Raw genomic sequence first — 24,508 nt, forward strand, 5'->3', positions numbered from 1 at the left:
TCACAATATTTATATATATATATATTGTAATATATAATAAAAAGTTGCACAGAGAGGTTCATTTAAAAATATCTTCTTTGTTTTTTTCTTTTTTTCGTCTTTTTCTTTTTATTTTTCACTAATTCTGAGGTTAAAGTAACTAGAAAAAATAGTTATTATATAATCATATAAATAATAAAATAATTATAATATTTATCATAATATATAACAAATTATATATTTAATTTTGGAAAAGTGACGATGATATATATTTAACAAAAATCAATTTCTAATTATTAAATAAATATATACATATTTTTTTCTTTTTTATAGATTATATAAATGATTTTATAGAAAAATTAAAATAAATTCGAGTATTAATTGCATACACACGCAATTGATAAATATTATAAATAAATATTATAAATTAAATAGATACAAAAAATAATGAATAAATCGTTGAGAATAGAAAAAAAAACGAAAAATAAAAAAAAAACAAAAAAATAAAAAAAACAAAAAAATAAAAAAATTAAACAAAATGATAGATAAGAAGAAGAAAATTGTTTAAACAAATGAAAAAAGAAAAAAAGAAAATAATACGTCATCTTTCTCGTCAACAAAAAAATCATGATCCCTTACGATCTATCATCATATTCACGATCAAATGCATACACAAAGATCACAGTGACACCTAATTTGCTTTCATCGTAACACATATACTAGTATAACACATACACACATGCAGAAAATTGTACATACATAAATACACACACACACATATATATATTATCCTTCGTACAAAATTAGAAATTTAAACGTCTCCTTGGCATTCCAAGATAAAAGTATTCCCCACCACCTACACGTGTAACTTTTTTTTTTACAAATACTCTTCACCAAAAAAAAAAAAATAAAAAATAAAAAAAAGGGAGAAATTAAAAAAAAAAATTAGATTAAATTAAAATTTTCCTAATCATTCTAATCGTTCGTTGAATTTATCAATGGAATATAGAAAATGATTTGTCAGAGATGATTGATAATTCTGTCTCTCTCTCTCTCTCTCTCTCTCTCTCTCTCTCTTTCTTTTTAAACGAGTGCGAACTTACGAGTTGTTTCAATGTATAAATGTACCTGAGAATGTTCTTTACAACTGACAAGGAGATTAGATGTCTTATATACATATGTATGCATGTATATATATATATATATGCAATATCTAAATAAATATGTTTGGTACGTGTGTGGGTGTGTATATATACATACATATATGTATAATTGGACATTGCAAGTGCGACAATCAAAACCGTCCAAGCGAGTGTTAACAAATTTAATTTGACTGTTCAATTAATTAATTAATTAATTAATTATTTGTTATCGATACATTGTAGTAATGTATTAATTAAATAAATGATCTATGTATATAAGATATAATAATATCATATAATAATATTTAATGTAATAATATAATCTAAAAATATTTTTAATTTTTATAAATTAATTAATATTAAATATATGTAATTTAATATTAATTAATTTTAATGTTGTATTTTAATATTAATTAATTTTAATATTGTATTTTAATATTAAATTAATATTATTTATTTTTTAAATTTAATATATATATATATATATTAACATATATACTATAATATATATATATTAATAAAATAATATAATAATATATAATATTATTTTATAATATTATTATAAATTTTTATTATTATAAATTTATAAATTATATTTTAAATTAATAATTTAAAATAATTTAATTTAAATTATTTTAATATTAAATTTTATATTATATTATAAATTTATATAATATTATTTATATAATATTATTTTATAATTATATTAATAATATATTATATATAACAATATAATATAATATATTAATATTAAATTTAAATATATAGATATAAAAATTTATTACATATTATTTTTATTATTTAATAAATTATAATATTTTTATTTTTGATATCTTTTTCAGTTTGGTTTTTTTTTTACTTTCCTTAACCATTTTAATTAATTTTCTATTTCATTTCTTGTTTGTGTTTGAATAATTACTAATTAATATATATATATCACATTTTTATGATATAAATTATTATTTATTTATAGGAAAATTGTCTCGATGGTAGAATTATGCAATGGCTACCTTACACTTGCTTCTTCAATTGCTAACCCTTGAACGTAACTCAGCCGGCGTTTGGATTGTAACGAGAGGAACGTTCACTATATATTACATACTATATAACGATTCTACTGACTTTACATTGACTATGTTTCTATGTACTATACAAGGATATATTCTAACTCCTACAAATATATTTATAACACTTTTTCTTATAATTTATAATCTAACTATTACTAATCAGGATCATGATACATACTTTTATCAAAATGACCATACAATCTTCCCATATCAACATTTTTATCTAATAAATCCTTCCTATTGATATATTTATATAAAAATAAAAATATACAAGCTAAAACAAACAATCTAAATAAATAAATAATTAAATAAATAAAATTTATATTTATTCATTGAACTATGGGACAAGGGTTCCCATAATTGGTCTCAGGTTGGTAGAAAATGTTATATATGAATAAATAAGAAAAGAAAGAAGAAGAAGAAGAAGAAGAAGAAGAAAAGGAAGAAAATGAATAAAGAAAGTGAATAATTGTTATAAAAACATTAACACATTGATAAGTACATAAAAGTACTCGCGGCCAACGCTAAGGACTTCCGTAACATATTCACAAATTGATAAATTACTGCACGTGTTTAAGTTCGACCGTGAGGACCAATAACTTAACATACGTATTAATATACACACCTTCATTTAGAATAGATATCATATTCAAATAATAAACTTTCACTTTGTATTATATATACTCATGCATAAAATGTACATATATATATGTATGTATATGTATATGTTTATGCATATGCGTATGCAATATTAAATATTATTTTATTTATCCAATTTAATTTATTTGTATTTTTGTATTTTTGTATTTTTGTTTGTTTGTTTGTTTCTTTCATTCTTTTTTTTTTTTTAAATTAATTGTAATAACACATTTAATCATAAACATATATATATGTATATGTATGTGCGTATGCAATATTCAATATTATTTTATTTATCCAATTTAATTTATTTTTATTTGTTGTATTTTTGTTTTATTCCTTTCTTTCATTCTCTCTTTTTTTTTTTTTTTTAATTAATTGTAATAACACATGTAATCATAAACATATATATATGTATATGTATGTGCGTATGCAATATTAAATATTATTTTATTTATCCAATTTCAATTGATTTTATTTGTATATTTTTGTTTATTTGTTTGTTCCCTTCATTCTTTCTTTTTTTAATTGCATTTATTTCTTTTTTATTTTCTAAATTAATCATAATAACACATGTTAAATCATAAATGTAATAAATATAATAAATAATAATAATAAATATTAATAAGCTTTTATAAGGTATTATTTTTTTTTTACTCACACAGATTTAAGTTATAGTCAGCTACAAGCCGATTCACTCCGAACACACTTTTTCTTTATTCGCAACGAGAAATGCACTCGAGCTTCCCACATTTTAACGTTGCATCGACCTACGTCGTCGCACACACCGACACTGACACTTTTAAACTATACTTTATAAATAGGATCTCTATTCAATTTATAATTAGATTAAATTATTTCTAATATTATTATATTCTTTTATTTCTTTTTTCCACTTCTTCTTCTTCTTCTTCTTCTTTTTCTTCTTCTTCTTTTTTTTATTACCACCTTGCATTTAATAAATGAACAAAATTATTTGACCGTCTACGAATCGAAATGTTTGTTTGTTTTTTTTTTTTTATTCAAACGCGTATTTTTTTTTTTTTAGAACAAGATCGTTTTTTTTCTTCTTCTTCTTCTTTTAATTATTTGTTTATTATTTTGCTTCTTTTATTTTTTTTTATTGCAATTAAATCAATCACGTTATTACCTGAATTACATTATTATTGAAATACTAAAACAACTACAACAACAACAAAAATACATCATTTTCACACCTTTTTTCTTTTCTCTTTTTGATATTATTCATTAAAAAAATGCAATTAAATTATTTTATTTTTTTTTTTTTTTCTAATATCAATTACATATCAATTTTGTATTTCTTTTGATGTCTTCTTGAACGATAACGATAGAAACGGATTCTCAAACACGGTAGGATGCAATCTGACGGGTGCGGAGGGATAGTTGGCACTGAGAGATCTAACTATTTCATTCAGAGATACAGTGAGAGAAATAAAGAGAGAAATAAAGAGAATAAAAGACAGACAGAGAAAGAGAGAAAAGAGAGAGAGAGAGAGAGAGAGAGAGAGAGAAAATTATGTTGGGTAGATCGTCGTGAGAGAAACGAAGAGAAGTACACGACGAGACTGAAAGGGCCGCGAATGAAAACGGCGCTGAGCGATTACGCTCAGCGATTACTGACCACAGCCGATGGTGATGACAATGATGATGATGACAATGATGACAATGATGATGATGATGATGATGATGATGATGATGATAGTGATGACGATGTTGAGATGAATTTATAGGTGGTACAAACCAAGTTCTAACCGAAACTAACATTAAATGTATTTCATTTTTCAATGATTTCTTTTTTTTTTTTTTTTTTGTTGTTGCATTTCTATGAAATTTTTTTGTCAAATATATTTATACAGATAAATGTGAAGGATTTTTAGGGAAAGAATATGTTTAGAGATAGTTTATACATGTTTTGTGTTTTGTAATTGTTTTAAATGTAAATTTCACACGATATATTACAGAATAATTCAATTAAGTAACAATAGTTCTTTTTTTTTTTTTTACATACGAAATTATAATTAAAACTACAAAAATAATATAATTTAGACAAAACATATTTCATCTCCTTGAACCCTTCATATTTATAATAATAATAATAATAATAATAGTAATAATAATAATATATTTTATTTTAATTTTATATGATTATGGCATCAACGTAGTATATTTAACTTGAAAATAATTCAATAATAGGACAATATATTGTGTTCTCAAAATACCAAATAGTAATTAATTATCATTACCAAAAATAATAATAATAATAATAATAAATCAAACTATTGTATTTAAAAGTAATAGGATGCACAATATTTTGTTGTGTTTTGTTATTGCCTGACAAATACAATAAAACAGGAATCTTTGTTTTTTTTTTTATCATTACAACGTAATATAACTTTAAAATAATTAAATAATAGGACAATATTGTGTTCTCAAAATATCAAATAGTAATTAATTATCATTACCAAAAATAATAATAATAATAATAATAATAAATCAAACTATTGTATTTAAAAGTAATAGGATGCACAGTATTTTGTTATGTTTTGTTATTGTTATATTGTTATTGCATGACAAATACAATACAACAGGAATCTTTGTTTTTTTTATCATCACATATCGATTATATATATATATATGTAACAAAGAGAACAAAATATACATATATATATATATAAAGGGGAAATTTGACCTTCTTCTTCATTGTGAACACAATTTAAGCTCTCAAATGCATACGCCTTACACGTCAAATCGACCTCATCAGAAAATATCTATACAAATATACGCTTTATAAGCGTGTCATCATCCAATGTGATACGTTACTGTACATTTATATAAATGTTACATTATTTTATTATATTTTGTTTTTTATCCGTTGTATCCTCCTTTCTTGTTTTTTTTTAATTTTTTGTTTGTTAATTTATTCACTCGTTAACACTTGAAAAAATATGTCGTTCGTATGTGAATGCGTTAAGCGATAATATACAAAGAGTAGATAAATATTTATATCGATATTTACATGTTGTGTTACACACGTTTATTTAGCGTGAAATTTAATAATATTAATTTAATTCTACGACTGATAATATTATTTATAAATTGCTTTTATATTGATTTTTATTTGATTAATACTTTATTTTTAAAAAATCTTCTTCTTCTTCTTCTTATTTTTCTTTTGCTTATACCGATTATTCTGTACATGCAATACCATTGTACTTATTTTTTTTTTTAATATGTCTTTCTAAATGCGATTAATTAATTTAAAGAATTTATTTAAGATAATTGATCTTATTAAAAAAATTCATCTCTGTATATATATATATATATATATTTTTTAAGTCAGTCTAAAACTCTTTTCGTAGTATAGACCAGGGGGTGGTTGGCAACCATTTGTATCGAAAGAGTCAAAAATTACAATTTACAAAATTTCAAAGTTTTTCAAGAGCCACCAAATTTGTTGTTCTTGCCAACAATAAAATAAAACTCGCATGAATAAAGTTTTTTTGATAAAAACAAAACCAAAAAAAAAAAAACTAATCTATTTATTCATCGATGCCTAATCCTCGTTAATCGATTCAGAACGATTTTTAAATGTTTTTGAGCCGCAGCTTCACATCAAAAGAGCCGCATGTGGCTCGCGAGCCGCAGGTTGCCGATCCCCTCGGTATAGACAATTATAATATCGATAGAGGAATTCGATAAAACACTGAATGAAAATGTTTTACAGTTTTGTTTTAGGCTTATTGTATTATAATTTGATGGTATCATTCGTTTTAATTCATTCATTCATTCATTCATTCATTCATTCATTCATTAAATCAATCAATCAATCAAACAATCATTCATTCATTCGTTCATTTATTTCTTTCTTGTCTTTCTTTTTCTTTTCATTCCACGTTAAAAGAGTTTGAACTTGTTCATACATATTTATATATTGATTGAATTAAATAGAAAGAAGACATCTTTGATAAATTCATCAATAATAATTTTGATAAATCAATCACCAACATCCGAATCACCATCTCCGATAGCATAAAGTATGTGAAAGGCAATACCAAGAAGAGCTGTTCCTATCAGATCACCGGCAGCAGTCAAATATGGAATTGCAGAACTGTCCGGGTCCATTCCTCTCGTCCACATCCAAACTACCATCAGTTGTGCAATATACAATAATAAAATTACCTACAAAAAATACGATTGAAATATGCACAAATCATATTGTTATATTAAATCAAAATGATTGATGTATATCAACATATACCTGCAACAGTGCAACAGTTAAGTAGACTATCATAAATATTGGTGTGAAAGATGTATGGCCAGCTTGTAGATAACTTATCGTATAACTAAATATTAAATGGCCTGGTATAACCATCATTAACAGAACTCTAGCAGTTCTAGCGTGTCCTCCTAATTAATACAATTTTAATTAAATAATTATTACATTTAATTTGATATATATATATATTAAATAATATATGTACTTGATACCTTTAGCAAAAAATGCATGAAACGGGCTTATACAAATAGTTGGTGCAGTTTGACTGCCCATACGAAAATCTTTATGTAACGAAGTTGAAATTCTACTAGCTTGGACGGCAACAAGGTTTCCTCCGACTCCATTAATAACTAATTGAAAAACAGCTATTCCTTTATAACTGGATATCGTGTAGTCTAAGATGAGACCGCCTAAGCTGAAATTGTATATGATTTCTAAACTTTCTTATTAATTATAACATTGATTTTAATAATTAATAAACAAAATATACCTGCTAATAAGCATAGCAGATATCACAGGTGTCCAGCCGTAATCCAATACTTCTTTAGTAAATGGATTTTTAGCAGCAACATAACCCCAAATAGGTGTTGCCACGATGCACAAAATAATTAATGTTGGTGCGATCCATGGGGCATTACCTACACCGATACGTTATATATATATATATATATATATATATATATATGGGAATTTAAGATTAATAGTCAAAATGTTATTAAATCGTGTTAATTATTTGAATTAATAAGCATTAAGATTTGTTTACCTATAGAATGATACAAGATAGAAGCGATCCATGATAAAAGAGCTAGTGTTGTTAAATCTCCTAAGGAAGCTGCAATTGGTGTAGCCACATTATCTGGATTAATATTCATGTGTCTTGAAAATAATATTACAGCTACCATTACTAGTCCCAAAAAGAAGCTCGCTACAGAAGCAGTGACCAAGGCACTAGCGCACAACAAAAGTCCATGATGTATATCAAAATGCGCTTCAGGTACCCAACCAAGTATAACAGCAGCCAATGACGCCAAAAGCCCTACCACCATGGCTTGACATTGTATCAAAGCCAAATTTCCCACTATCAGAGTCCATTGTTGTTTCTTTGTATCCATGTGACCTAAATTGGCTTGGGTTGATAAACGTGATGCTAGAGTCATCTCCAAATTTCCTTTTAAACCTAACAACGCTGGAACTAATATGTACACTTCCGAAACAACTTGATAAACTGGCCAGTGCTGTAAAATAAAACATTATTATTATTATTTATATTAATAATGTGTGTATATCTATTAATATTAAATATTATACTTGATTCGCACGTACTTGAACAACATCCAATAGAAGACTAGCTGCGACCATACCAAAACCGGCAAGTAAAAATGGTATAAACATTTGAATAGATATTGACCAAACATTGTCGTCCTCAGATGTAACTTGAACTTTTTGTACGGTCAACTTTTTCATATGATTATTAACAGCTTCTTTCTTGATAGATGATCTTATTAATCTCTGATTATCGCTCTCTTCACTCTCATCGTCAGAATTCATTTCCAAATCCATAGTTATGTCGGCTATATTAGAACCGAGTTCTTCGTTACCTAGACCAACCATTTTTTTGTATTTATAATTTCTCTCTAAATTTTGACGATCAACGTTGTTGTTCTTCTTTCTTGGTAATTTTCGTTTTCGTAACTCGACATGACTCATTCTTAGCGTTTTCCTTCTTTATATTCGACGAATACTGAAAATAACAAAAAAAAATTAATTAGTAAATAAAATAATTGATGATTTTATGCTATTAAATTCAATAAATTTTAATTATACTATGAAATTAACTAATTATTAGTTATTTCCTCTTACTTGTAAAAATGTGATGACACAAATTGAAACATTTAACTGCGATAAGAACCAGAAGAAGAAAAAAATATAGAAAAAATGGTACACTTGTGTTAACAAATCGAATGTAGTTTAGTAAATTAATTATATATCGTAATTAATTTATCGAGAAATGAGTAAGATTAATATAATACAATCGACGAACAAATGTGTTATCTAATGGAGCACGATTGTGAAAATTCTTTTACGAGTATATGTGTGTGTCGTCGTTATACTACACACGTTAAATAATTTTATCTCGCTGAACTGAAATAAATTTAGATTGTACATTCGATGCCAAATTTTCCCGCCTATTTTTTTTTCAAATCTAAGTTTAACACACATTTTTTTTCTTTCAATTAATTTTTATCATTTTTTTTAAATTTAAATTTATTATTCTATTGAATAATTTCATTGAACTGAAAAAAAAATTTAAATTGTACATGCTATGTCAAATTTTCCCGCCTATTTTTTCAAATCTAGGTTAACACACATTTTTTTTTGTTTCTATTAATTTTGATATTTTTTTCAAATTAAAATTTATTATTCTATTGAATAATTTCGTTGAACTGAAAAAAAAAAAGATTTAAATTGTACACTCGATGTCAAATTTTCCCGCCTATTTTTTCAAATAAAAATTTATTATTCTATTGAATAATTTCGTTGAACTGAAAAAAAAAAAAGATTTAAATTGTACACTCGATGTCAAATTTTCCCGCCTATTTTTTCAAATCTAGATTTAACACACCTTTTTTTCTGTCAATTAATTTTTCTAATTTTTTCCAATTTCAATTTATCATCCTATTGAATAATTTTGTTTATGAAAAATATAAAATTAAAACAAATTAATTGTGTTTTAAAGAAAAACATAGAAATTCAAAAAAAAAAAAAAGAAAAGAACTAATAAAATAATCGACCAATCAATTTTTACTTTTATTTACTAACGAGATCAAATCAATGATTGTTTGAAAATGATTATTTTCATTTTTAAATTGTTAACAAATTTAAAAACAATTAATTAAAACAGTAAAATTATACTGTACAATTATAAATCTTACTGCACTTTTAATCTTACATTCTTTTATCTTTTGCGAAGAAAAAAAGATAAAAAAAGATAAAAAAAAAAAAAAAGCAAACAATGTAAACAAATTTTGTTTGTGATATTTCAACAAATATTCGATGACGAATCATCGAAGAAAAACAAACATAAATGATAATAATAAATATGATCGCATGTAAAAGGAACTAAGAATGATTAAAAATTAAATATTAACAATTATTATTATCATTAAATATTTATTCAGTTATTAAACATTACCGGTTAATCTCAAATTCCGACATTGTGTGTCACTTCTGATTAAATAAAATGCAACACTGGACAAAAAGAAAAAAATCACGTACGTTTGGACACGTAAACAATCGCTAAAAAAAAAAAAACAACAACAACAACAACAAAAACAAGAAAAAGAAATACGTAAAAAGTCTAATAAAATAAAAAGAGAAAGAATATTTATTTAAAAATGACAAACAATCTTATCGTAATAATTCACAATTTGCGAATGATTCGAGAGAAAATTGACATCGAAAAATAGAGGTTAAATTAATCAACGATTTATATAATTCAAAAGAACAATTCTCTAATAACAAAGTTAACAACTTCAACAAATTTTGACAACATCAATCAAAGTAGGTATTTCTTTTTTTTTAACAATGGAATCGTGTAAATGTTCATTGATAAAAAAAAAAAAACAAAAAACAATGTAATAATTCATGAAGCCACGTAATCAATTAAAATTCATTATTTGAATAACATAACCTCAGAGAGATGACAAGACCTACGTAGTACTAACCTCGAAGATAGGATTAAATCTTTGAAGTTGTTGGCGCTTCTCCATCGGTCGTCGAGCATGGTTATGGCTTTTGACAAGAAGAAGAAGAAGAAGAATAAGAAGAAAAAGAAGAAGAAGAAGAAGAAGTAGAAGGGACGAAAGAAAAAAAAGGGCTCCTTTGGAGAGGGAGAAAATGGCGGGTCCTTCCCTATCTATCTTTTTCCTTTTACACTCTTTTTCCTATCAAATTTTTCGTATTCGTGGCAAATAGTATAATCGAAGATGAACAACTCCACGACGTTGATGCACTAAACGTTGACTGAAAATGAGACACGACACCGTACGCAAATACTCAACGATAACGTTCGATGACGTTTTTTTATTTTTTCAATTGCATCCTTTTTTATCATTTAAATAAACCTAAACACGTTATTTTTTTAATATGTTAATTATATATGCGTGTAAGTATGTAACAACACGTGCAATGTTAATTCTAATCTATTTTAATTGTTCTATAATTAAATAGAAAATTATTTTGAAAATGATTATCAACGAATTTGATTTAAAGTTTTCTACATTACCGACAGTGAAACAGTAATCAATAGTTTCGCCAATTTGTTCGTAGATGTCAAAATTTCGGCGGGATTTTTTTAAAAATTATCATTTTAAAAAGACAAGAATGATAACATGACTCAACTATATATAATAGAATACAAATTCTTCCAATTCTAGAACAGAATTACCTGCAAATATATAAAAAATATTAAAGAAACATTATAAGGTAATTAGTTTCTGGAGATGAAATGGATAGAAGGAGCCAAGGAAAGGAATAAAAAAAATATGTTCATTGGAAAATTAAAAGAAACAAATTACAATTATAATGTTTATGGTAAGCGGTCTTTGGCTGGATTTTACTTGCAATGGAATGTAAAACATATAAAAATATATTAAACATTACATGGAAAGTAAAATACCATTGCCCGGGTCTAACCACGAGGAGGTAACCGCTTCTGAAGACCCAAGAGGGATGTGCATCCTAAAGATGCCCACATCCGAATACAATTAAAAGGAATAAATCTAACTCTTAGGCCCCTCCATAAGAGTACCATCGGAAAAAATCAATAAAATTATTATCGAAAATACAATAGAAATATTTTATTACTAAAAAATACAAAATGATAAACAAGGAGTGTAATCTGAAAAGAAATTCAATAGAATCATCGATGATACTTAATACTAACACACCATAGAATAATTTTGATATATGTACCTTCGGAAATTACAAGTTATGAATATTCTATATTTAATAATTTTTAATCTACCTAAAATATAGTATAATAAAAATAAATGTATATAATATTAGATGGTACCTGTAAAAAAAAAAGAAGATATTAGATGATACCTGTAGAAAAAAAAGAATACATTAAAAATAACTATCATACATATACGTTGCTAGAAAGAATAAAATAAAAAGAATTAAAATTCTTGAATTATTTTTGCAAGTAATTATTGTATATTACCCTTTACTATAATTATAGTTCTCTTAAGTTCTGCTTCCTATTATTCTTGGATGTAATATTGCATCGTCTTTATAATTCATCCTGTGAATAAAAAAAAGTAATAAATGAATAAAATACAACCTGTTTACCATAACTCAGTCCTCTTCTGGTCCATATTCCTCTCCTCTTGAATACTCCATTATTATAAGAAACCTAGAACAGAAAGAAACCTAAAACCAAAAGAAAAATAAAGAAGTAGGGAAGGAGTGATGGTTGATGGGGTGAAATTCAAGGTAAGGACATAATTTTCTTCCAATTATTGGAGGTAGGAGAAAATCATGGCTCGCGTAGGGCAGGATCGCATCCCTAAAGTAGACCTTTCTTTGTGAAGAAACCAAAGAAAGATCTATCCACTATCCACTGAAAAAAGAAACTCAAAACGAACCTGAAAAAGAAAAAGAAATGATTATTTTGGAGAAAAGATGCAATGAATGCATCGAAGGGAAAGTTCCCGATGAAAAACCCGATGCACTTACAAGTGCATTAGAATTAATCATATTCTGAAACGAAATAAAATGAAAATTAAGTTTCTAATACCTAGAAAAAAAAGATATATTAAAAAATATTATAAAATAATTAGTTTCTATGAATAAAATGAAGAATGAAGAAAGGTGTGGGGTAATTGGAAATGAAAAAATGATATGATATTAAAGTGAGGGGGGATTCTAAATGGGATTGTACTCTATAAAATCAAATTTATCAAATACTCGATTTATTTTTGGCAATAAAAATCTCTGATAGTTGGTGGTGGTAATTCCAACGATGTTCACCTATAACAGAAAGAAAACTATATTAATTACTTCCATTCTTAAAAAACCACTATAAATTATTGACGAGCAAAATAATAAAACAATCAAAATATCAAATGACCAAAGAGCTATACGCAAAAATTCAACCATGCTGTTGAATTTGCAAATAACTCATTGAGTCCATAGTTGCCCTCTTGAGCCACAATTAAGTGGGGGCCTCTTCGGCATTTTGCCTCTTCTTTCTTGATGCCTACTGTCGGACATTCCCTACGTGCGAGCATGAAAAGAATCATTGACCAAAAACGTCAATCATTCCCAAAAAGTATTCTCATAATTTAGCATGTTACAACGATCAATGATATAGAATCAGAATCGTCCCTGATTCTAAATTATAAAATGAAAAAAAGAAACCCGACCTAACCAACCCTAACACAACCCTGAAAATAAAAATGTGATTAGTAAAACATCCTGAGCTTTTTTTACATAGAAAATAATGATTACCTTTTGATCGAGAGATATCTCTTCGTCGAAAGGAATATTATTAACCATGTAAATTATCGATTCTATTCTAATACCATATCGTTGTAACATGCCAAATTATGGTCCTACAATTTAGAAACGACTTCAAGACATTTTCACCCAATTACTCTCAACTGCTTATAACATTAATATAAATGAAATACATTTCATATTACAATACCTATGAAATAATTTCATTTATTTTCTATCATACATACCATTTTGCAAAATAATTCCGATGTTCGTTATAACTCTGTTAAATAATTATTACAAAATAAATTCGCGTTTACCGTTAGCTATCCTAGCTCGTGGACAATCAATGAACTAAGAGTTCATCGACTGTGCACATGTTACACGAGCACATTTAATCGAATGTCCGAGCAGTTAATTGAGCTAATCCATGACACTTCGCACTATTACTATCTTATAATAAAAACGAATTGAAATAAAAAATAATACTAAAAATGCAATGCATTTTTTTGCAATATATTTTTATTTAATTTAAATTGAATTATATCAAACATTTCAAAGACTAAATCGCGATAGTGCGAAGTGTTAAACCTGTTATACTTAAAACTAAGTATCAAATTCATCAAAGATTTTGCGAATTTAATTTCAATTATATCTCGTTCGAGATAGAATCGAAATAAAAATAAATCTTTCAAATGGTTGCAAATACCTTTGAATCATGATACATATTAAAAATGATAGAATTGTCACAAAATAAATTTACTAAGTAAGCATGATAGAATAAAAAGATAAAATTTTGTGACAATTCTATATAAAAAAAACCCGGAGATGGGACTTGCACTTTTAAAGTGCAAGTGTACCATGTGCTTTTCCGGGGTCCTAACTACTTAAAATTAAAGTTTCACATTCACTCAGAGAATACACGCATACCCACCCATTCACTCCACGGTTCTCACACACTCCACCAGGGTGCAAAAGCCTACACTAGAGAGCATGCCCCGGGGCACCTCCGTCACCCTAGTTCAACCGCGTATTTCTAAACTTAATTTCTAAAAGGTTACGTACCAGTTGCTGTAATCGTCTGTCAAGGCTAGTGATTATTGCAAATAAAACTACTGCAAAAATACAAGTATACACTAGTATATGTGCATACTAGTTATATACGTGTATGTTTCCACAAATAAATGTGGGTGACTCTACTATGCAAAACGATTATTAAAAAAAAAAAAAAGAAAATTCGTACGCACGCGTGACTTTACAAATTATTTTTATTTGAATAACTTTTTCAAAAATACGCGGTATTACACGTATCCCGAACGATGTACAATGCACCACCTACTACGCACACACAGGTGCAATGTACACCGTGCAATCACTAGCACAATGACAGCCGCCAAAGGAAAACTTAAAAACTATAACCCATGCAATCTTTTTCTCACCCATACGTGTAACACCTGGGTAACACGCATAGATGAGAACGAAGCGTGCATAGGGGGGAGAAAAGGGGGTATTAGTATATTAGTTGCTGAAAATCCTAATCTAAAAATTGATTAACACAATAAAATAAATATTCTCAAATAAATCTAAGCGGGCTATGACTCTACAAGTCTTTAAGACTTTCAAAAAAAAAAAAGATATTAAAAATTGAAAATAATTAAAAAACCTCGGACGACTCTTTTGATTAAGTTGGCTGTTCTAATTAAAGAACTGGGCTTTTTATAGCCGCCACTTAATTGCCAGAATCTATCCGTTCGCGAAAGGGGTTTGTCTTCTTGCTCATTTATTAATAATATCGAAATTAATCGCGATTAAATAAACTAAGTACGAAGCAATGCATGTAAGACATTTATTACATGCTTCATTGATACGAAATCGAGTAAATTAATACTCGATTTCACCACTACTAAAACGCGAATCAAACACGTAATAAAAAATCAAAGTGCATTCATTAATTTGCACTGTTAATTAAAATGAATTTAACCGTTTGAGACAAGAAGACCTATCCTAAACTAATAAAACATACATACAATGAAATATACAGTTTCATGAGCCATTCCAAAAAAAGGAATAATCCTTTTTTGGAATAAACTCATGTGCTCGTCAATAATTTTTCTTGTAAAAATTACAACCAGTAGCTCGTGCCGATTCGGACCTTTCATCCTCGGCATGATTGAGCACCGGAGGGACTTTAAATAAAAACTCGCGGTTTAAGAAGTTCTGCGATGGCTCCAAAACACTCCTACTTCGTAGAAAATGGTCTCAGCTGCATCCCTCGTCCACCAGGTCCATCGGAGAATTTCTTGATGCACTTTTCCTTGCACTCACTCACTCACTCACTCGCGTGACTCTAATAACGCGATAAACGAATATAAGAAACTATAGATGAGTTTCTTATCGCGAAACCGACATTTTTCTTATACGGCGAACAACACTGACTTTACATACGCGTATGATTTAAATTGAATTTATACGCCCGCCCGATCACTGACTCTACTTCGCGATCAAAATTGTACTTTTTAATTAATCGAACAAAAACACTGACTCTACTTTAAACAAAAACTGCATTGCACGCAGTCAAATGCAAACACACGAAAATTTCACTCCCGGTCTTCACTTCACTGACTCTACTTTCGCGAACAGTCTGTACGACTGTTATAAATAAAAAAACAACTTTAAACGAGCAAATACACTATTGTAATTAACTGCATTGCTCGCAGTTATAGATGATTCTAAATCCGTGATATAAAAATAATATAATATAAAAGAACAAACAATGATTCTATTTCGCGATAAAAATTTGATTTTAATTATTCGAACAAACACTGACTCTACTTTTACAACTGCATACCGTACAGTTAAAATATCAAAACCCGACACACGTCTTACCTGTGAACAAAAAAAGAAAAATGAAACGATTAGAATCATTGTTATTATTTCAAAAATCATATAAAATTATTGAAGAAATGTTTAATAGAAAAGTTAACTTACCTTTACATCTTTTTAGATGATGCCCGACAGGTATCCCACCTTTAAAGATGACGATGCTGTAGACGGTTCAAACGACGGAGAAACTTTACGTGTTTCTTTATCACGACCACGACACTGACTCTACTTCGCGATTCAATTTTACTTTAATTATTCGAACAAACACTGACTCTAATTTTTATTAACTGCATTGCACGCAGTCCAAAAATTCAAACACTAACACTGCTTATCCTTCTGAAACAAGAAAAAAGTACAAAACGATTAGAATCATCTTTATCATTTCAAAATTATAAGTTATTATTAAAGTAAATGTTTAATAGAAATTTTAATTTACCTTCTATCTTCAGTGATGAATGCCCGATGGGTCTCCTACCCTTAGGATGACGATGCACGCGCGTGTAAATCGAATAAAAGAAACTATCGGAGTTTATTTTCCCGAACAAAACCGACATTTTTATATACGGCGAACAAACACTGACTCTAATTCGCGATTTTGTTGAACGATGCAAGCAAACGATCCCTTCATTGCCAACACGCACGATTGCAATGGTACTCTTAAACAAAAAAATGAACAAGAACTATTAATATCATCGTCATAATATAAAAGACACATTAAAATGATCATGAAAATGTTTGATAGAAAACTTATACTTACTTGAAGTCTTCTGTGATGAATGCCCGATGGGTCTCCTACCCTTAAGATGATGATGACCAGTAGACGGTAACGAAAATAAAAAACTATAATAAAGTTTTTTATTACAAACGCGAACGCGACCACGACCGAGACGTGTTTTAAACCGACCGCACTACACGTCAAAAAATCGACTGTAAGAATGTACATGATTAAATTTACAATAAAATAAATCGAGTATTATTATGTGAAATATAATATGAAGGTGAATATTTAAGGGAAAACAATGAGAGGAATGTGAATATGATATTAATTAGGAAAATGAAAGAAACCAATTATTATTATAATATTAATGATAAGCGGTCTTTAGCTAGATTTCACTTGCCATGGAATGTAAAACATATCAAAATATGTTAAAACATTACATGGAAAGTAATATCCATTGCCCAGGTCTAACCACGAGGAGGTAACCGCTTCTGAAGACCCAAGAGGGATGTGCATCCTAAAGATGCTCACATCCGAATATAATTCAGAGGAATAAATCTAACTCTTAGGCCCCACCATAAGAGTACCATCCAAAAAATCGTTAAAATTATTATGGAGAATACAGAAAAAAGTATGAATACCAAAAAAGACAAAATAATAAATGAGGAGTACAATCTGAATAAAATTTAAATAACATCGTTTATTCTATTGAAAAGTAACACACCCTAGAATAACTTCAACTTATGGAAATACAATCTATATACATTTATATACATAATTTTCAATCTCCATAAAATAAAGTATAATAATTAAAAAGAGTATACAATTATGAATTGTTCCATGGAACCTATAAATAAAGAAAATACATTAAAAATAATTGTCACACATGTGCAATGCTAAAAATAGAATTATATAAAGATACAAATTTTTATTTTATTTATACAAATAATTATTTTATACTATCTTACATTACCAACTCCACTTCTTGTTCCTTTTTGGTCCTCCTTTGGTCCACCTGTGGTCGTTTCCTTACCATAGTTCAATCTGCAACAGAAAACAAAGGGATGAAAAAGAGTTAAAAAATAAAAGGGATAGGAAAAAGGGGGGATAGGTATAACTTTTAAAGCGGAACTTTTCACGATTTTTTTTTAAAGTGGTTTCCCCCCGATTGGACTAGTCCACTGACTCTAAATTTAGGAGAAACCTACACTAAATGTTCAGTCCAACACCGTATACTATTGCGAACTTACGGAAATGAATCCTTGGGTCCGTCTAACAATTAGCGGAAGATGTTTTCCCTTACAATGAAGCTTCAGTTTCCCATGCTAAATGCATATCTATCAATGCATATCAAAAAGCCAAAAAAGAAAAAAAAGAAAAAAAAAGGACGGTAGTTCAAGTTTAAAAGTTAAATGAACATGATTCTATCCTTGGGAGTAAGAAGATAGAATCATGGCTCGCGTGGGCAGGGTCGCATCCCTGAAGTAAATTCTTTATTTGTAAATGGTACCACCCTTTACGAACAAAAAATTTACCCGCTACCCATTAAACCGCTTCTGAAACAGAAATTTTTAATGAATATTAATACAATTTTATTTTCAATGTAAGTAACTGGAGTATATTATATTACCTTCCGATCTAGGAACGCAATCAAGTTGAAGACAGTTATCTGATAAATTGAAAAAATAAATTCATATTAAAATTATTTTCTATTCAAAGTATGTTAATAGGTATGTAACGTTTAAATTAATGTATATGCGTTGAAACAATCTGAAAAATAATTAAAGTATATTAAAATAATGAAATAATTGTTAAATAATCGATAGAAGTATCGATTATTATTTAAAAGTACGGAATAAATTTTCGGAGTACCTTCCTCTTCGAAATGCACTAATAGACTGAGCTGTTGTTCTCTAAAACAAAACATTGATTAGAAAGTTGTTTATATGACTTCATATATGTTGATCATGTGTGCAACGGTAATTATAATTCTAATAAAGAAAATTCAGTATTATAACGTACAGATTTTATTTATTCTAAAGTAAGTATTTTATTGTTCATGAGCAGTGATGACTTCGAGTGTTTAATTATGCTGTAATATAAGTAGAGTGTATTAGAGTATTAATATAATTGTTAAACAATCGATAGAAGTATCGATTATTATTTAAAAGTACGGAATATATTTTCGGAGTACCTTCCTCTTCGAAATGCACTAATAGACTGAGCTGTTGTTCTCTAAAACAAAACATTGATTAGAAAGTTGTTTATATGACTTCGTATATGTTGATCATGTGTGCAACGGTAATTATAATTCTAATAAAGAAAATTCAATATTATAACGTTCCAATTTTAACATTCTTTTTATTCTAATGTAATTTTATTTATTGTTCATGCGCAGTGATGACTTCGAGTGTCAAATTATGCTGTAATATAGGTAGATTGTATAAGAATATTAAAATAATTGTTAATTAATCGATAGAAGTATTGATTATTGTTTAAAAGTACGAAATATATTTTCGGAGTACCTTCCTCTTCGAAATACACTTATAGACTGACCCAATGTTCTCTAAAACAAAACTTTGATTAGAAAGTTGTTTATGATTTTTCTTATGTTGATTATTTCTGTAACGGTAATTAAAATTCTAATAAAGAAAATTCAAGATTATAACGTTTGAATTTTAACATTCTTTTCATTCTAATGGAATTAATTTATTCTTCATGCGCAGTGATGATTCTGAAACTAAAAATTATTTGTAATATAAGTAGAGCGTATAAGAATATTAAAATAATTGTTAAATAATCGATAGAAGTATCGATTATTATTTAAAAGTACGGAATATATTTTCGAAGTACCTTCCTCTTCGAAATTCACTTATAGACTGAGCCGTTGTTCTCTATAACAAAACATTAATTAGAAAGTTGTTTATATGACTATTTTTTTATGTTGAGTATCTGGGCAACGGTTATAATAATTCTAATAAAGAAAATTCAAGACTATAACGTTCCGATTTGAACATTTTTTTTCATTCTAATGTAATTAATTTATTGTTCATGAGCAGTGATGACTTCAGGGGGTAGAATTTTCATCTGCAAGAATATCATATGGAAATTATTTTCTATTCAAAGTATGTTAATGATAATTTAATATGATTAAACAAATTTAGATATGTTTAAACAATCTAAAATATGAAGACAATATATTAGAGTATTATAATAATTGTCAATTATTAGAAAGAAAGTGTGTATTGTTTTTAAAAAACGGAATATAGGTCAGGAGTACCGTCTTCTTCGAAATCAGCTGTTAAACTAGGTCATTGTCCTCTATGAAGGTTTCTTTCATTCAATGTTGTTGATATGATTTTCCGAACGTTGCGCATGTGCCTAACTAAAATAATCAACCTAATTAATAGAATTTAAGATGAAAACGTTCTGATTTGTATTTTTTTGCATTTTTAAGTAATTATTTTATCGCTCATGCGCAGTGATAACTTCCAGGAGTAGATTTTTCATCTGCAAGAATATTACATGGAAGTTATTAATTAGGAAGTTAAAAAGAAATTAATTACAATTATAACGTTTATTGTAAGCGGTCTTTAGCTAGTTTTTACTTTCAATGGAATGTTTAACACATAAAAAAAATATGTTAAACATTATACCGAAAGTAAAATACCATTGCCCGGGTCTAACCACGAGGAGGTAACCGCTTCTGAAGACCCAAGAGGGATGTGCATCCTAAAAATGCTCACATCCGATTATAATTCAAAGGAATGAATCTAACTCTTAGGCCCCACCATAAGAGTACCATCCGAAAAATCGTTAAAATTATTATCGAAAATACCAGAGACAAATTTCAATACTAAAAAATACAAAATGAGATAAACAAGGAGTGTAATCTGAAAAGAAATTCAATAGAAACATCGATGATACTTAAAACTAACACACCCTAGAATAATTTCAACTTATAGAATACAATCTATATATACATTTATATAATAATTTTCAATCTCCATAAAATAAAGTATAATAATTAAAAAGAGTATACAATTATGATTTGTTTCATGGAACCTATAAATAAAGAAAATACATTATAAATAATGATCACACATGTGCGATGCTACAAATAGAATTATATAAAGATACAAATTTTCATTTTATTTATACAAATAATTATTTTATACTATCTTACATTACCAACTCCACTTCTTGTTCCTTTTTGGTCCTCCTTTGGTCCACCTGTGGTCGTTTCCTTACCATAGTTCAATCTGCAACAGAAAACAAAGGGATGAAAAAGAGTTAAAAAATAAAAGGGATAGGAAAAAGGGGGGATAGGTATAACTTTTAAAGCGGAACTTTTCACGATTTTTTTTTAAAGTGGTTTCCCCCCGATTGGACTAGTCCACTGACTCTAAATTTAGGAGAAACCTACACTAAATGTTCAGTCCAACACCGTATACTATTGCGAACTTACGGAAATGAATCCTTGGGTCCGTCTAACAATTAGCGGAAGATGTTTTCCCTTACAATGAAGCTTCAGTTTCCCATGCTAAATGCATATCTATCAATGCATATCAAAAAGCCAAAAAAGAAAAAAAAGAAAAAAAAAAAGGACGGTAGTTCAAGTTTAAAAGTTAAATGAACATGATTCTATCCTTGGGAGTAAGAAGATAGAATCATGGCTCGCGTGGGCAGGGTCGCATCCCGGAAGTAAATTCTTTATTTGTAAATGGTACCACCCTTTACGAACAAAAAATTTACCCGCTACCCATTAAACCACTTCTGAAACAGAAATTTTTAATGAATATTAATACAATTTTATTTTCAATGTAAGTAATTGAAGTATTTTATATTACCTTCCGATTCAGAAATGCAATCAAGTTGACGACAGTTATCTGATAAACTAAACAAATAAATTCATATTAAAATTATTTTTTATTCAAAGTATGTTAATAGGTATGTAACGTTTAAACCAATGTATATGCGTCGAAACAATCTGAAAAATAATTAAAGTGTATTAGAATAATGAAATAAGTGTTAAATAATCGAAAAGAATTCGTAGTAAAGTTTAAAAGCACTGTGTATATTTTAGGTGGACCATCTTCCTTGAAATTTCCCTTCAGACTGAGTCATTATTCTCTAAAACAAAACATTAATTAGAAAGTTGTTTATATGACTTTGTTTTATGTCGAGCATGTGTGCAACGGTAATAATAATTCTAATAATGTAAATTCAATATTATAACGTTCAAATCTTATTCTTTTATTGATTCTAACGTAATTAATTTATTGTTCATGCGCAGTGATGAATTCGAGTGTTTAATTATGCTGTAATATAACAGATATGTATTAGAATATTATAATAATTGTTAATTAATCGATAGAAGTATCGATTATTGTTTAAAAGTACGAGATATATTTTCGGAGTACCTTCCTCTTCGAAATTCACTTATAGACTGAGCCGTTGTTCTCTAAAACAAAACATTAATTAGAAAGTTGTTTATATGACTTCATATATGTTGATTATTTTTGCAACGGTAATTAAAATTCTAATAAAGAAAATTCAATAATATAACGTTCCAATTTTAACATTCTTTTTATTCTAATGTATATAATTCATTGTTCATGCGCAGTGATAACTTCGGGGGTAAAAATTGTGCTGTAATATAAGAAGAGTGTATAAGAATATTAAAATAATTGTTAATTAATCGATAGAAGTATCGATTATTTCTTAAAAGTACGGAATATATTTTCGGAGTACCTTCCTCTTCGAAATACACTTATAGACTGACCCAATGTTCTCTAAAACAAAACTTTGATTAGAAAGTTGTTTATGATTTTTCTTATGTTGATTATTTCTGCAACGGTAATTAAAATTCTAATAAAGAAAATTTAATAATATAATGTTCCAATTTTAACATTCTTTTCATTCTAACGTAATTAATTTATTGTTCATGCGCAGTGATGAATTCGAGTGTTTAATTATGCTGTAATATAAGAGATATGTATTAAAATATTATAATAATTGTTAATTAATCGATAGAAGTATCGATTATTGTTTAAAAGTACGAGATAAATTATTGGAGTACCTTCCTCTTCGAAATTCACTTATACACTGACCCAATGTTCTCTAAAACAAAACATTGATTAGAAAGTTGTTTATATGACTTCATATATGTTGATTATTTCTGCAACGGTAATTAAAATTCTTATAAAGAATATTCAATATTATAACGTTCAAATTTTATTCTTTTATTCATTCTAACGTAATTAATTTATTGTTCATGCGCAGTGATGAATTCGAGTGTTTAATTATGCTGTAATGTAAGAGATATGTATTAGAATATTATAATAATTGTTAATTAATCGATAGAAGTATCGATTATTGTTTAAAAGTACGAGATAAATTATTGGAGTACCTTCCTCTTCGATATTCACTTATAGACTGACCCAATGTTCTCTAAAACAAAACTTTGATTAGAAAGTTGTTTATGATTTTTCTTATGTTGATTATTTCTGCAACGGTAATTAAAATTCTAATAAAGAAAATTCAATAATGTAACGTTCCAATTTTAACATTCTTTTCATTCTAACGTAATTAATTTATTGTTCATGCGCAGTGATGAATTCGAGTGTTTAATTATGCTGTAATATAAGAGATATGTATTAAAATATTATAATAATTGTTAAATAATCGATAGAAGTATCGATTATTGTTTAAAAGTACAGAATATATTTGCGGAGTACCTTCCTATTCGAAATTCACTTATAAACTGAGCCGTTGTTCTCTATAACAAAACATTAATTAGAAAGTTGTTTATATGACTTTTTTTTTACGTCGAGCATGTTTCTAACAGTAACAATAATTTTAATAAAGAAAATTTGATATTATAACGTTTAATAAAATAACGTTTAACAAAATAATGTATGATAAATAAATAAATGTTTTTACCAAGTAATAAAATCTATTGAATGGAAAATATAATGTGGTTTCACACGTACGTAATTCCGCTTTTTTTTCTAACCACGTTAGTTAAACTCTATATGATAATTTATTTATTAAATAAATATTATTTTGTATAATAAAATATTGAAATTGGCGGAAATATTGAAAGGAGGGAAAAAATCGAAATTTATCATCTACTGCTACATACCAAATATCGATAATATAGGGATCTGTCCTGCCAAACTATTACTATTTTGACGTGAGTATTCCATAATCACTTACGATATTAAAAATTATTCAACAAAAAAATAAAAAATTGATTCACATAAAGAAATAATAAATC

General features: G+C 27.4%; 2 protein-coding genes and 1 long non-coding RNA gene across 6 annotated transcripts in view; 1 reads left to right on the forward strand and 2 right to left on the reverse strand.

The window, feature by feature from the left end:
* Window positions 1-4,297, reverse strand: part of LOC107071980 (solute carrier family 41 member 1) — a 23,320-nt gene extending 19,023 nt beyond the window's left edge. For both annotated transcript variants that reach the window (XM_015331497.2, XM_015331496.2), the window contains exon 1: window positions 3,489-4,297. The gene's annotated coding sequence lies outside the window, so the exon portion shown is untranslated. The remainder of the gene's footprint in view (window positions 1-3,488) is intronic.
* Window positions 3,886-12,089, reverse strand: LOC107071981 (solute carrier family 41 member 1). Of its 3 annotated transcripts, none has more exons than XM_015331501.2 (7): window positions 10,850-12,089; window positions 8,448-8,865; window positions 7,888-8,359; window positions 7,615-7,762; window positions 7,337-7,539; window positions 7,107-7,255; window positions 3,886-7,027 (listed from the first exon to the last, which is right to left on the reverse strand). In XM_015331501.2, exons 2-7 carry the CDS (start codon window positions 8,829-8,831, stop codon window positions 6,842-6,844), a joined length of 1,542 nt encoding a protein of 513 aa, XP_015186987.2. In that variant the 5' UTR covers window positions 8,832-8,865; window positions 10,850-12,089; the 3' UTR covers window positions 3,886-6,841. The 3 variants fall into 3 exon arrangements, with proteins under 3 accessions (XP_015186987.2, XP_015186989.2, XP_015186988.2); XM_015331503.2 differs by lacking the exon at window positions 10,850-12,089 and adding an exon at window positions 10,318-10,458; XM_015331502.2 differs by lacking the exon at window positions 10,850-12,089 and adding an exon at window positions 8,985-9,408.
* LOC107071982 (uncharacterized) lies at window positions 10,547-12,318 on the forward strand. The gene is made up of 2 exons (XR_001476526.2): window positions 10,547-10,685; window positions 10,821-12,318. It is a non-coding gene; the product is annotated as an uncharacterized LOC107071982 (long non-coding RNA).
* The last annotated feature ends 12,190 nt before the right edge of the window (window positions 12,319-24,508 follow it).

This window comes from Polistes dominula, unplaced genomic scaffold (genome assembly GCF_049000335.1).
Source record: "Polistes dominula isolate Pdom_NZ unplaced genomic scaffold, Pdom_raw_medaka contig_11, whole genome shotgun sequence".
Lineage (NCBI taxonomy): Eukaryota > Metazoa > Arthropoda > Insecta > Hymenoptera > Vespidae > Polistes > Polistes dominula.

What these genes read in the sequence shown, in the direction of transcription:
- LOC107071981 (XM_015331501.2), bottom strand. Translation starts at nt 8,831, where the DNA reads ATGAGTCATGTCGAGTTACGAAAACGAAAATTACCAAGAAAGAAGAAC. An exon ending in TTCTATTGGATGTTGTTCAA is followed by an intron (nt 8,360 to 8,447) that starts GTACGTGCGAAT and finishes TTTATTTTACAG; the next exon opens with CACTGGCCAGTTTATCAAGT. An exon ending in TCATGCATTTTTTGCTAAAG is followed by an intron (nt 7,256 to 7,336) that starts GTATCAAGTACA and finishes TGTATTAATTAG; the next exon opens with GAGGACACGCTAGAACTGCT.